Source organism: Nematolebias whitei, chromosome 4 (genome assembly GCF_014905685.2).
Source record: "Nematolebias whitei isolate Nwh7 chromosome 4, NemWhi1, whole genome shotgun sequence".
NCBI lineage: Eukaryota > Metazoa > Chordata > Actinopteri > Cyprinodontiformes > Rivulidae > Nematolebias > Nematolebias whitei.
Window position 1 is genome coordinate 4204680 of NC_056501.1, and position 15741 is coordinate 4220420.

Sequence of the window (15741 nt, forward strand, 5' to 3'; positions counted from 1 at the left end):
TACTTCATTGTGTTTTTAAGAGTCACATTTTAAAAGAAGGAGACAGCAGCACATGTCAATTTATCTAAAATGTATTAATCAACAGTGTTTACAGCTGTTTTTCTGTTACGGTTTTATTTTCTGTCCTGTTTAGTCCAACCCTGAAATGTTCATCTACAATAAGCTCCATGATGCCAATAAAACCAGCATAAAGCTTTGAGTTGGACTGAACCAACTCTATGGTGGAAGTAGAATATATATATATTCTTAAAAATACAATCAACAAGCATTATTTAATATATTGCTGGGCGTGAAACATATTTTACTCAGAAATAGGGGATCAAACCTCACAATTAAAATAAATAAATAAATGGGGGAGCAGCTGCTCCACTTGCTCCATAGATGGTACTATGTGTATAATTGTATTAATAAGTAACAGTTTTCTAGACATAGTTTTAGTGTATTTTATGGCTTTAAAAGTGCATTTGCGCTGTCAAATCGATAGCCAATACATAAATTATCAGTTGAACGTTTCAGTGTTTGCGCATTCGTTTTGTGTCAGCCGGGCTTTGATTTGGTTGGAAGTACCGAGTAGGGAAATAAAGAGCTCCTTTTTAAATCGAGAGCAAAGCCGGAGGAAGGAAGTGACATCTTAAATCAGGGACGCCCTATGAGCATTGTCTAAGTTTATGGCTTCATTTAGCATGCATGTGCAAAGTACCATACTGTAAATCACCTGTTGTTTAACACAGAGTGTAAATTGTCATTTCAGCTGACTCCGCCCACTCAGCTAAGCCTTTTTGTCAGCCGGGTTGTAAATGGTGTGTAGCCCATCACGGTTGGATGATGACGTTGCACAGAGCGCGCTGACCACAGTAAAGATGGCGGACACATCGGGGACCGAGCTGTCAGAAGAGAAAGACGCCGACATTGAGCTAAAGAAGCGACTAAAAAGATCTTGGGAGGACTTGCACAGGTCGGGTAAGGTCGGAATAACCCCGCAGCTGCCAGAGACGTTGGGATTTTACGACATTAGCGCCGCCAGGAGGGAGCAGCGCGAGCTCCCAGCAGGTAACCGCCAGGTTCCCCGCAAACACCGTCCGTTAACCCGCAGCTCCAACCGCCGAACAACGTGCGGGCTCTGCGGGGTGAAGCTGCCCCTCGGTCCCTCTGAAGTGTGTACGACTCTGTGTTGCTGCAGAAGGAAACGAGTCGTTCAGAAACGGCTGCGTCGTTTGTTTACATGAGTCGGCACCGAATGAAGCGCGTGTGCTTGGTCGACTCTTTGAAGAATGGTTCGGTTCTTACCTGAGTGACAGGAGTTTGAAGGTTGGAAATAGTGTAATCGGTGCCTCTTTCCTGCGGGGTTCCACAGGGCTCGATTATTGGACCCCTTGTGTTTTCACTATCTGCTCTCTTTGGGATCATTTCATTCTTATGCTGATGATTGTCAGATTTATTTGCCCTCAAAGCCTAATACTTCTTGCTCATTAAAATGTCTTGACATCAAGGCATAAATGGCTTCAAATTTTGTAAGTTTTAATGATCAGAAGTCTTAAGTCATTGTGTTTAGGCCTAGCTCTACCGGGTCTCTGATCCTGTAAACCTTGACAGCCATGTCTTAAGCATTCTGTTATGAATCTCAGGATGGTTTTAGACTCTGACTTTAAGTTTAATAAACAAATTAACTCTGAAAAGCTAGTGAATAGCTACGCTTAAGTCAATGCTGTCCAGATCTGACCTTGAAAATCTAGTCTAGCTGTTTCTAGCTGATAGCTAATCTAGCTGTTTTTTGTTTTGTTACCTTTTCCTTTTAGCCATCCTATTTGTTAAAAAAAAAAAAAAAAAAAAACTAGTATGCTTTTTTTTATAACTGTTTATTGTTGTTGCTGTTGTCCATTGTTGTCATCTTTCTTTGTTGAAATCAGGTCTCTCTTGTAAATGAGTCCTCGAGGCTCAATGGGATTTACCTGTATAAATAAAGGTTGATTGATTGATTGATAGTCCATGCCTTTTATTACAGCCCGACTGGGCGACTGTAACACGGTTTATGTTGTGGTCAGTCAGTCAGGCGGTCTCCCTTTCACATCTCCAGCTTGTCCAAAATGCTGCAGCTCGGCTCTTAACAGGAACTCGTAGGTTTGATCATAGTTCACCAGTTTTGTCCTCCCTTCACTCGCTCCCTGTACGTACCAGAATTGATTCAAAAATTCTCCTGCTGGCCTTTAAGTCCATAAATGACCTTGCACCCTCGTCTCTCTCTGATCTACTTCAACCAGATGTTCCTTCTCGGGCACTGAGATCATCTGATCAGCTGCTTTTGGTTGAAGCTCAGAGGAGATCGGGCTTTTTCAGTCGTGGTCCTGAACTCTGGAACAATCTGCTCCCAACATTAGACAGAACACTTCACTTCCTGTTTTTAAAATCAAAACACACCTGTTTTCTCTGACTTTTTACACAGTGTCACTCCATTTAGGTTTTTATTGCTCAGCGTTTCTTTGTTCTTCTTTTGATGCTTTGAATACATTTTCAGTACTACCATTATTTTATTGTGTTTTCTCTATGATTCGGATTTTATTGTTAAGCACTTTGGGAACAGCTGCTGTTTTTAAATGTGCTTTATAAATAAAGTTGACTGGACTTCGACCGGCATCGTTTGTTAAAAAAACTAATGAAACAGGATCAGAACATTTCTTATCAACAGGCCTGATTGTAACAACATGTGTAAAATTTACATTTAAAACTGTCATCTGAGGTTTAAATAAACACTTTAATAAGAAACCCTGGACATATTTATAATAATTTGATGTTATAATATTATAAGTGATGCTTTAAATCCATCTGCTCAGGTGTTCCATCACATTCTGTCACCTTCACATTTAATTACTTGATAGATCTGTTGGTTTGCAAATATAATCTTTAACGTTCTTAAAGACAAACTGCATGTAAATAATGCTGCGTGTGGAGTCCAGTTGAATAAATCCTTCTAATCCCTGTGTGGTACCATAAAGGTCTTTATCTGAGCACCTGGTGTCAGTTCAGCAGAGTTAAATAAATACAGACCAGTGTAAAGTGCACGTGAAGTCGCTGTGCTTTATGTAATGATTTGATTTGCTCAAGGGCAGTTTGAGGTTGAAGTAAATTGACCTACGATTCAGTTTATTTTGCCTTTAGACGCGTTGTTTTCTGCTCCGTGTGATATTCAGACCTCGGCAGTAAAACGGCTGTTTGCGTCTTTACAGCAAATTAATGTTCGTCTTCAGTTTATGACATATTTCATGTTTACAGAGACTGAATTGGTGGAAAAATCGTTCAACACGTTTGTGCATGTGAGCAAAACTTGGTCGTGTGTTCCACATTTATTAATAGTTTTCAAAACGAGACACGTTTCCTTAGTTTTAAGAGCCAGCTTCTTATTATTGATAATTTAAAATAGTCAGGGAATGTTTGGTCAAAGGTTATGGTTTTTATTTTATTTTTATTTATTATTAATTTATTACTCTTCCTCTCTGCCCTGAGAACAAAAAGCCTCAAACGAGCTGAAACCATCTACCAAGACACTCTTCTCTCTGCCCATGAACCATATGTTTGATTCTTTTGGGTAAACAACGTTAGTGAGATTTTCCCCAACAATTTTTTTTCTGCTTTTTTAATATTCCGTTCTGCTTCATATCAACAAATTACATAAAAAAATGAAACCCAAAGTTTGTGTTTGGTTATTAAGGAAATAACAAAGAACTAATTTTAGTCACTTCTTTATTTTATGTGATGGTTTACTGAATACTTGTGATCCTGGTTAAACTTTTTAGCTTCTGACCTCTAAAATAACGACATGAAACCCAAATACCCCGGACTGAACGACACACAAACAAACATGACTTAAAAAGTACAAACCAGATTCCAAAAAAGTTGGGACACTAAACAAATAGTGAATAAAAACTGAATGCAATGATGTGGAGGTGCCAACATCTAATATTTTATTCAGAATAGAACACAAATCACAGATCAAAAGTTTAAACTGAGAGAATGTTTCATTTTAAGGGAAAAATCTGTTGTTTCCAAATTTCATGGCGTCAACAAACCTCAAAAAAGTTGGGACAAGTCCATTTTTACCACTGTGTGGCATCCCCCCTTCTTCTTCCAACACTCAACAGACGTCTGGGGACAGAGGAGACCAGTTTCTCCAGTTTAGACATAGGAATGCTCTCCCACTCATGTCTGATACAGGCCTCTAACTGTTCAATCGTCTTGGGCCTTCTTTGTCGCACCTTCCTCTTTATGATGCGCCAAATGTTCTCTATAGGTGAAAGATCTGGACTGCAGGCTGGCCATTTCAGTACCGGATCCTTCTCCTACGTAGCCATGATGTTGTGATTGCTGCAGAATGTGGTCTGGCATTATCGTGTTGAAAAATGCAGGGTCTTCCCTGAAAGAGATGACGTCTAGATGGGAGCATATGTTGTTCTAGAACCTGAACATAGTTCTCTGCATTAATGGTGCCTTTCCAGACATGCAAGCTGCCCATGCCACAAGCGCTCATGCAACCCCATACCATCAGTGATGCAGGCTTCTGAACGGAGCGTTGATAACAACTTGGGCTATCCTTGTCCTCTCTGGTCCGGATGACATGGCGTCCCAGTGTTCCATAAAGAACTTCAAATCGTGACTCATCTGACCACAGAACAGTCTTCCATTTTGCCACACTCCATTTTAAATGACCCCTGGCCCAGTGCAAACGTCTGAGCTTGTGGAGCTTGCTTAGAAATGGCTTCCTCTTTGCACTGTAGAGTTTCAGCTGGCAACGGCGGATGGCACGGTGGATTGTGTTCACTGACAATGCTTTCTGGAAGTATTCCTGGGCCCATTCTGTTATTTCCTTGACAGTGGCATTCCTGTTTGAGGTGCAGTGACGTTTAAGGGCCCGGAGATCACGAGCATCCAGTAGAGTTTTACAGCCTTGACCCTTACGCACAGCGATTGTTCCAGATTCTCTGAATCTTTTGATGATGTTACGCACGGTTGATGATGATAACTTAAAAGTCTTTGCTATTTTACACTGGGTAACACCATTCTGGTATTGCTGCACTATCTTTCTGCGCAACAATGGTGGAATTGGTGATCCTCTTACCATCTTGGCTTCTGAGAGACACTGACACTCTGAGAAGCTCTTTTTATACCCAATCATGTTGTCAATTGACCTAATTAGTGTTAATTGGTCTTCCAGCTGTTCATCATATGCTCAATTTCCTTTTTCCAGCCACTTATTGCTACTTGTCCCAACTTTTTTGGGATTTGTTGACACTGTGAAATTTTGAATCAACATGTTTTTCCTTTAAAATGTTACATTTACTCAGATTAAACTTTTGACCTGTCATCTATGTTATATTACGAATAAAATATTGACATTTGCCATCTCCACATCATTGCATTCAGTTTTTATTCACAGTTTGTTTAGTGTCCCAACTTTTTTGGAATCTGGTTTGTAAACCGCTTAAGCTCATTCAGCTACTTTTTTCGTTCACCGTTATTTTTGTATTTAGTATTAATTTTAGTAAATATATTGCTTCTAAGAGTTATTTTAAAGTTTTGTTTGATTTCTGGAGGTAGTCTCAGGACCCCATCTTGGTGTTTTGTGACCCACAGAGGGGGCTCGACCTCCACTTTGGGAACCACTGCAGATGAAAAGCTGCTAGACTGACAAATTATTTTTGTTAAATGTATAATTTAGTTTTTTTTTTTCCCCAGATATTTTAAACCCCAAGTGATAAATTTAAAAAATCTAACATATGTATTGTAGATTTTTCATGTTTCCTGGAATGAAGCAGCTCAGTGTTCATAGTGTTCATAGTGTTCATAGTGTTCATAGTGTTCATAGTGTTCATAATGTTCATAATGTTCATAATGTTCATAATGTTCATAATGTTCATAATGTTCATAATGTTCATAATGTTCATAATGTTCATAATGTTGGGGCCTCGTTGAGCGGCTGCAGCAGATAATGGCTTTGTGATAACACTGGTCCTGTTGTTGTTCCAGATCCGTCGTTGGCTCGCTTCATTTGTGCAGAACTCACCAGAGGTTACTTCCTGGAACACAATGAAGCAAAATACACCGAGCGCAGGGAGAGGGTGTACACGTGCATGCGTATTCCCAAGGAGCTGGAGAAGGTAACTTCCAGTACGGCCCTGAGCTCTGGTCTCTCTTTGCTCTTTAGCTGTCTCCACCCGTCTGCTGGTTTCTGTTGAAGAACAGACAAAGTTCTTTACTTTAGGGACATTCAGTGCTTCGACTCCATAAACTCCCTGAATGTTCTGCACTTGACTTATTTAAGTGGAAATTATACCAAGTTCGTGATTTTGAATCCCTACTTTTAAATAATTAACAGGAAAAAAACAAACACATTGTGCTGATTGTAATTATCCAAGTTGTGCCCAAATTTTAATATAATTGAATGTACTTCTCTAACATAAAACTGACAATTTATCTTTAAATTAGTATTATTATTCATTGAACCTCACGAGGTCTCTTTATCAAGGTTATTATAGACTAGACCAAACAGTTTTAGTCTTAATAAAGCCAGTAATTAATAAATATTTTATGTATTTTTTTATAATAAATTTACACATTCATGATACCCCAATCATCTACAGTTGTCGTTTTTGTTGCAAAAATCCAGATATTGTAAAATGTTTGTTTCCCTTTTATCCACTAGGTGGCAGTCTTGATACATGTTATGTTTATCTTTAGTTTTCCGTATTTTATTGATTTTTTTTTATTAGAAAAACAAGTTTTTGTCAATAATCTATGTCGTAATTTAAGCCGTCTCTTAATATTTTCACGTATAATGGTCTGAATACATGTTGATCAGTTCCAAGGATCTGCTTTTAATATTTAAAAACATTCCTTGTAAGGTAATAATGCAACTGGTTGTCATTTTCTGAAACTGCTAAAGAATGTTTTTGCTCCACATCTGGCTCCACATCTGCCTTTGGCAGTTTCATTTTGTTTCCCAGTCGGATAAGATCTAGAAGATGCAACGTTTTAAAGTCATAAAGGCACTTTTTAAAAATGTATTCTACCTGTTTGTGCAGATTGTATATTTCTTCGGTGACTCTCACTGACTGACGGTGGGTTGTTGTCGTTCCAGCTGATGATTTTCGGCTTCTTCCTGTGTGCCGACGCCTTCCTGTACATCTTCACCCTCCTGCCCCTCCGGGTGCTGCTGGCCCTGCTGCGCCTCTTCACCGTGCCGTGCTGTGGCTTCAGGTCAGAGCTTCAACCTACATACAGCTGTAAACAACTCAAGCTTGTGTACAAGTGCTTTCTGGATCCAGTATGAGTCCAACTAAGAAGCTCTTTAACTCGTGGTTAAAATGCCTGAGTTCCTACAGTGGAGTCTGCTAAACCAGTGAAACTGACTTCTTTCTCTGGGAATCAAACACCTCTTTAAAATAGTTTCTATTTCTAAGTTATTATTTTACATTACTTTTACAAAAACAGCTCACCGTGATTAAAGCAAGAACTATAGGACACATGGGCGCACCGTCCTGAAACATTGAATTACAGGAACATCACTTTTTTAACCAGCTGAGAATAGATTAATGAACGAGCTCAGGTCTGCAACTTCACAAAATGTCTTCAGTCTGATCCAAAGTGCTGAAGAAATGTGCAGAACAGATTCATGTGGAAGTACTACAGTAAAATTAAAAAGTTGAAGCTACTTTTTTATTTTAAAGTTTTAGTTTTTTTGTATCAGGGCATAAAAAAACTCACTGAGTCATAAAGTTGTGTAAATAAAAGTTCAGATGAATAACAACACATTACTGAATTATTCACTAAATGTAACTCGGACGGCTGAAGCTGTGTCTGAAACACTAAGAGCATCTGATCATTCGGCCTCTCGTGATAAACAATAAATCAATTAATCGCATGATAAATGAAAATTATCAACCTCGTTTTCATTTATCGGCTTTATCGTTTCTTCGTGTCTCTCTTTCTACTGAAGACACTGGATGACAAAAGGTTCAACTCCGGTCTCTTCACTGACCCTCCCTTTGTCTTTTCTCTTCAAAATCTGTTTTAACCGTCAAAAATTGTGTTTTTGGATCGTTGAAAGAAGCTAAGCTACGAGCTAAGCTAACAGGCCGACCTGGGGGGTGGGGGAAAAAATTCAAACCAAAGCCATTCAGCTGTATTTGTGTTTTAGAGACAAACATCTTCAGTTGTTCTAATTTTACTGCCTTAAAGTTCAACATGCTAACTGAGGCCTGTAGATCCTGATGCTGCTCAATAATCCAGGTGGAAAATCCATCAAAGTTCAGTCAGGTCCTCTGGACGGTTTCTTCTTGTTGAAATGATTCGTCTTTCAGACAAAGGACTTCATCAGTCCGAGGAGCCGCAACAAACTCAGTCTTCCAAACAGCACCTGCACATAGTGGGTCAACCAGTTTGATGGTGCTCAGGTGGTTTCTGGAGTCTGTCCTCTCCCCCGCCGACTCGTCTGAGACGGTCATGGACAAAGTGGCTCAAAGGGCCTGTAGAGATTAAGATTTAGGTCTTGACCTTTTGGCACCGTCTGAATTGGGGGGAACTTGTTGGAGCATCTTCTCCTGCAAAGTTTGCCAACTTTCTTTTGAATATTCTGCTCTGCTCTACAATAGTGGACACAATAATGAACTCTAGGTTGTTGGTTGTTTCGTCTTCCAACCCAACGAGAAGAACTGATGGCACGAAAATATCAGATTATTATTTTCTTTGGTTTGGTGCTAACTCCTACAAAAGGTTCCAGAGCAGCAAACCTCCTCTGCTTTTACTAATTACCAGTTGGTCCATTTAATTAAGATGATGTCTCACTGGGCTGTGAAGGATTCTCCAGTGTCTCGAACCTTTGCGAGGGCCTCAGCTTCTCTGGACCACAGGGCCGTGCGATCTGGTTGCTTGAGTTTTGAACAAGTCCAGAAAGTTTATGCGACACATTTTCTCTCAGTATAATCACAAAGTCGTCATGTGCATCTCACACCCTCAAGACGGGGGAACGCTCTCCTCTGAGTGGTGGTGCAGAGGTTAGAGAAGGTGGGCTTGTGATCAGGGCATCGCCGGTTCAACTCCCTGGACTGACAATGTCAAAATGTTCCAATTCCTGCTCGGAGAGTTAATTTAGCCTTAGATAAGAGAATTAAGCCTTGATTAATTAAATTATTGTTTGTTTATTATTGTTGTTGATCTTAGTTTGATTATTTTTGTCATAAAACTTCAAAGACAGCTTTGGTCTCTTCATTCAGATGAATATTCACGTTATGTTATGGGACTCCCTGTAATTAACAGATTCTACTTCAGTGACTGATTCTGATCATTAAAGGGTGAAAATATGAACTGGTTGTTGTTGGTCAATAAACTGACCAGCTGGTGTTCCTCTTTAACGAGAGCTAAATAAATAAAAACAAATGGAGTGGAGAAAGTGTCGCCCTTCTTTCTCCATCTCAACCTTCATAACTGCTTTAGAACCAGCGATCTGCAGGACTTCATAATGTTAGCCGTCTGTGGAGGTGTGTGCTTGTGAACAGTTCAGTTAACTTTAAAAAAATGTAGATTTTGTATCTTCACCCTGGACCTGGACACCATGTCTCCTGCCTGACTCTTCCCTTCCCTTCCTCCTGTAGGGCTCACACATGCCCCTACTGCAGAAGAAGCAGGTACGCTCCCACAAGCCCACTGTCACAAACTGGCCCCCACATCAGTTCACCAGTCTCCATTCATCTCCATTGTGTTTGTTAATATACAGCGTGGCACCACACATCACGTTCCAGCCGTCAGCGTAAAACTGCCACGTTGGTCCCACCCAGGTTTTGTGCTTCAGACCTGTCCAGTGAAGAAGCGCTGAGCTTGCATGATCATTCTCGTCCCCGTGTTGTCAGTGATCAGCTGCAAGGTCTCAGTCCAGAGGGTTCTGTGCTGCACGGCTCTTTACATGCGGTTCAGCTGTTCTGTGTGACACCTCTCAGCACTTAGGGGTGGAAACAAAAGAAAAGTTCACCTTCTTTGTTCATGCATTTCCAAAACTGCTGGGCAGAGCTAAAGTGGATCCATAACTGCTGGACAGAAGTAGTGGCCATTTGCTACTCACCATTCAGCTTCCCTAACAAGACTGTCTGACCCTTGGTGTTGAGCTTTGTTTCACGCTGATAAGCTGTGACTGGACGCCGTCCAGGCTGCTCCAACTGCAGCACACGACTCTTTGAGGTCACATAATATTCGTCTGTGTCTGTGGAATGGTGCTTGCAGAGTAGAGATCGTGCAAACTGCTTTGAGCGCAGGACTTGAGCAGCCGCAGCAGCGTTGGTGTGCTCAGAATGAGGTGGCGAAGGTGTCCGAGTCAGCAGCTTCATGAGCCGAATGCCAAATCTTCCTTTTTATACCCACACACGTTTGAAGAAAGTTACTCATAAAAAGGGAAAGAATTCAGTCAACAAATAATGTGATTTTATTTATTTATTAACCTTTATTTAGCTTTTCTTTGTTTCATTTCTTAAAATGTATTGATTGATTAGAAACTGACAATTAAAGACATTACCTTGAGTTACAGTAACTTTAACAGGCACCGTGTTTGTTTCTGTTATTGTGTCAAACAATTATTGACAATATAAAATTACTCCAACCATTTCAAAGGCTTGAACCAGAAACAATGCAAGGATTTGTAAATCTAATAAACTAAAGTTTTATTCACGATGGAACATAGTAAACGACTTCCAAACTCTTAGAAATATTCTTGATCACTGGGCTCAAACGTCTCAGAAAATGTCTTTTTGCAATTTATTTGATCTTCTGCCAAAGCACTTCTTATCGTGTTAAAGTACACTTGTATTTTTCAGTCTAGTGTAATTAAATTAAATTACTTACAAAATAAGAGTGGAAATGTTGAGAAATTAGTCATTTTGAAATGTTTGTTGCCATTTTGGACAAATTCTGTTCTTTAATGTCAGTCCGTTCACATGACCACTGGATGGTGCCACCGTTTCAGGAAAACAAACCACAAGAAATCCAGATCATAGAAACGTCTCGTTTTTTCAGGATTTTATCTGCATCTTTGAATTTGTGACATGACCGGAGGGAAACGATATGGAGTAAAGGTTTTAAGTAGGTTCAGGATGAGTACCATCATTGCCTCTAATACGGTGGGGGGAAGCCCGGATGTTCTTCTGGTGCCTTCTCCTCTGCATGTTCATTAAAATGACAGTAAAACACACAAAGTTTTTTTATGAACTCAAAGCTAAAACTGTTTCTGCTCATTCACCAATCTGAATCACTTTTCTCAACTTATGTTTTGAAACAAATCCCTCACAAATTAATAAAAGGTAACAATGGATGTTAGAGCAGTTAAATGTTGTCATTCCATATATTGTAAAATCTGGGTGTAACTGGGACCTTGAATACATAATTTCATTCCACCTCATGTACCACATGTGATGCGATTTACAATCAAGTTGCCTTGAACCTTGGAAATGGTGACGTCATGAGGAATTCAGTTGGAGGTAGTTGAGTATTAAAATGATGTTTAATTCACAAGAACTTGTTTTCAGCAACTGAGGATTGTAAGATTTCCTCATGTTTTAATACACTGAACAAAAAAACATCAAAAATGCATCACTTTTGTTTTTGCTCCCATTTTTCATGAACTGAACTCAAAGATCCAAGACTTTTTCTAGATACTGTACACAAAAAGCCTTTTTCTCTCAACTATTGTTCACAGATTGGTGTAAATCTGTTAGTGAACACTTCTTTATTGCTGGAATAATCCATCCACCTCACAGGTGTGGCATATCCAGATGCTGATCAGACAGCATGATTATTGTACAGGTGAGCCGTAGGCTGACCACAATAAAAGGCCACTGTAAAATGTCCAGTTGTATCACAGCACAGTGACACAGATGTTGCAGGGTTTGAGTGAGCGTGCAGTTGACATGCTGACTGCAGGAATCTCCACCACAGCTGCTGCCCATGACTTGAATGTTCATTTCTCTACCATAATCCACCTCTGAAGGTCTTTCAAAGAATTTGGCAGTACATCCAACCGGCCTCATAAGTGCAGACCATGCGTAACCACACCAGCCCAGGACCTCCACATCCAGCATCTTCACCTCCAGGATCATCTGAGACCAGCCAGCTGGACAGCTGCTGTAACAATCTGTAGCATAAACAAATAATTTCTGCATTAACTGTCAGAAATGTCTCAGGGAAGGTAATCTGCTGCTTGTCGTTCTCATCGGGGTCTCCACATGTCTGCAGTTTGTAGTCGTAACAGACTTGAGAGGGAAAATGCTCACACTCGATGGCAAATGGTTTGATGGAGAGATGTTCTCTTCATGGATGAATCCCAGTTTTCACTGTACAGGGAAGATGCAGACTGCATGTATGACATCATGTAAGTGAAGCATCATAAAGCATCAGAGACTCTACTTCCTCAGGCGGCTGAGGCGAGCTGGTCTGGAAGCTCAGTCCTCACCTCCTTCTACAGGTGTGCAGTGGAGAGCATCCTGTGCTCGAGCATCAACGTGTGGCATGGAGGCTGCACAGCTGCAGAAAGAAAAGCTTTGCAGAGAGTGGTGAAGGCTGCACAGAAGATGTTGGAGTCAGTCTCCCCACCATCACAGACATTTACACCTCCAGATACAGGAAGAGGGACACCTGCATCATGAAGGACCACACTCACCCAGCACACACACTTTTTGCCCCACTCCCCTCAGGAAGGAGGTTGAGGAGCATTAAGTGTAGAACCACTAGACTGAGGAACAGCTTCTACCCTGAGGCTGTTAGACTCATGAATCTCTAACCAGAAGAATCACTGTGAAGAATCACATCATGTTGCTGCTGATCTGTTTCATGTTGCTGCTGATCTGTTTCATGTTGCTGCTGATCTGTTTCATGTTGATATGTTCATTCTTGCTCATCTGCTCACACAGACTCGTGTTCGTGCTGCTGTTCGGCGTATTGTTTTTGTACTACTAGTGTTTAGTGTATTATTTAGTTGGTGTTTTTCTTTGTTCATATCTTATAACTGTCTTTCTTTTACATTTTATACTTTTGTTGGATGTAACTGGGACCCTGTGTACACTTTTGTTCCACCACCTGTACCACATGTGATGAGAATGACAAATAAAGAACCTCTGACTCTGAAGTGAGCGGTTTGCTGTCAATGTGAATCAAGTGGCCCATGATAAATGGACCGTATTTATACAGCGCCTTTCTATCTTCTTTCAAGATACTCAAAGCTCTTTACAACAATCTGTGCCTCATTTACCCATTCATCCAGCTCTATACTAGATCTCTACAAAGCTAACTGAACAAATCATTCTAAAGAGACTAATCAGAGCTTTAGATCACATTCATACACTGATGGGACACACATCAGAGGCTATGAGGGGTTCAGTGTCTTGCCCAGGGACACTTCAGCATGTGACTGCTGGTGGATTCGAACCCCCAACTCTCGCATTGGAGGACGACTGCTCTAACCACTGAGCCAAAGCCACCCCATGGTGGCGGTGGGGTTATGGTATGGGCAGACGTACAGTATATTATGGACAACAAACACAGGGGCTGGTGTGGTTACACGTGCTCTGTGGTTGTGGCAGGTTGGATGTGCTGCCAAATTCTCTGAACATGGACATTCCTGCAGTCAGCGTGCCGCCTGCATGCTCCCTCAAAACTTGTCGTCTGTGTCATTGTGCTTTGTGATAAAACTGCACTTTTAAGAGTGGCCTTTTATTGTGGTCAGCCCTTTAAGACTCACCTGCGCAATAATCGTGCTGTCTAATCCGCATCTTGATCGGCCACACCTGTGAGGTCGGATTGTCTCAGCAAAGGTCAAGTAACTAACACAGATTTATAAAATCTGTGAACAATATTTGAGTCATTTTGTGTTCATAGAGAAAGTCTTAGGTCTTTGAGTTCAGCTCATGAAAAATGAGAGCAAAAACAAAAGTGTTGTGTTTATAATTTTATTTTTATTTGATCTTAAAGCATTTTTCCTTTTGTGAAAATCAGTTGTACTGTCAGGTGTTTGGTTTGTGTGTGCAGGTGTGGTGAGAGGACCAAATGTAGTTTTACTACAGCAGTAGTCTGTTTACACACATGCTAACAAACTATGCAGCAATAGTTCAAATTAAGCTCATCCCAGTCATCCTCGTCGCAGGATCAACTAAATGACCCGTCCTATGGATTTGTCAGCCCCGCTCACAACTTGCCCCAGAGCCGCCTCTGCCAAACACGGCTATTAATAAAATAAGCTGCATGCTTGAATCATTGCTACCTTCAACAACATGCTTTGCTCTTATGTAGTCCATGACAGCTGATGCTTGTGCATTTTCTATTTTAGACATTTCTGTCCAGATGGGTGACTCTAGTTTTATAAAATAGCCGCAGCATTTTATTAAAGATGAAAGCTGAGAGACTATATCATCGTGTTTCGTAGATAAAATTAATTACATTTTATATAACTAGTTTTAACAGTAGAAACGCACTGGAAACAGAGAGCCTTATTAAAACTAAGATAAACATTATGAATGAGGTGAACGTGGTGTGAGGGAGATGATGTCTGTCATATTGTATATTTTTATCTTCCCTTGTTGCTTTTTCCTTTTGTGGTTTATCTCATTTGAACGGAAATAAATTATTCTCCTGTGCATGTTATCCTGCTGGCTCATCTTTTGTGATGAAAATCAGAGATCATTCAGCTTGAGTCCTTCTTCTTTTGGCTTCTTCTTTTGGCTTTTACCTCTTCAGGGGTGTCCACAGCGAGTCCTTGTCCTCTATCTCACTCTGTCCTCTTCATTCTCTGTCCTCCCTCCATCTACCTCCATGTCCTCTCTAATTGCATCCATATTTCTCCTCTTTGTCTTTTTTTGGCAGCTGCATTTCTAACATCATTCTACCAATATACCCACTGTCCCTCCTCTGGACATGTCCAAACCACTGTCCCTCCTCTGGACATGTCCAAACCACTGTCCCTCCTCTGGACATGTCCAAACCATCTCAGTGTGTCCTCTCTAACTTTATTTCCCAGTTGTTCAACCTGTGCTGTACCTCTGATGATCTCATTCCTGATCTTCTCCATCCTTTTCTCTCCTAAGGAGAACCTCAACATCTTCATTTCTGACACTTCCAGTTCTGTATCCTGTCTTTGTGTCCATGTCTCTGTCTCCAGACCATACAACATAGCTGGTCTCACCACTGTCTTGTAAACTTTTCCTTTGACCTTTGCTGACACCCTTTTGTCTCAAATCATTCTTGAAACTTTTCTCGATCCATTCCATCCTGCCTGGACTCTCTTCTTCACCTCTTTACCACACTCCCCATGTTCCTGGACAGTGGACCTCAAGTCCTTGAAGTCCTGCACCTTTGTGACCTCTGCTCCTTGTAGCCTCACTGTTCCACCTCCTCCCTCTCATTCACACACATGGTCTCTGTCTTACTACGACTGACTTTCATTCCTCTTCTTTCAAGTGCATACCTCCACCTCTCCAAGTTCTCTTCCACCTGTTCCCTGTTCTCACCACAGATCACTGTCATCTGCAAACATCATAGTCCACGGGGATCCCTGCCTGACCTCATCAGTTAGTTGGTCCATCACCAGAGCAAACAAGAAGGGGCTCAGAGCTGATCCTTGATGCACTCCCATCTCCACCTTGAAGCTGTCTGTCACTCCTACAGCACATCTCACCACTGTCCTGCTGTCCTCATACATGTCCTGCTGTCCTCATACATGTCCTG

At 40.9% G+C, this 15741-nt stretch overlaps 1 protein-coding gene across 1 annotated transcript in view; it reads left to right on the forward strand.

Annotated features, from left to right (window-relative positions):
• The first annotated feature begins 797 nt into the window (after positions 1 to 797).
• The window catches only part of tapt1a (transmembrane anterior posterior transformation 1a), a 26228-nt gene continuing 11284 nt past the window's right edge, over positions 798 to 15741 (forward strand). Inside the window, exons 1-4 of the mRNA XM_037675593.1 lie at positions 798 to 1050; positions 6016 to 6146; positions 7127 to 7245; positions 9639 to 9671. Of these exons, the coding sequence (XP_037531521.1) occupies positions 798 to 1050; positions 6016 to 6146; positions 7127 to 7245; positions 9639 to 9671 (536 nt within the window). The remainder of the gene's footprint in view (positions 1051 to 6015; positions 6147 to 7126; positions 7246 to 9638; positions 9672 to 15741) is intronic.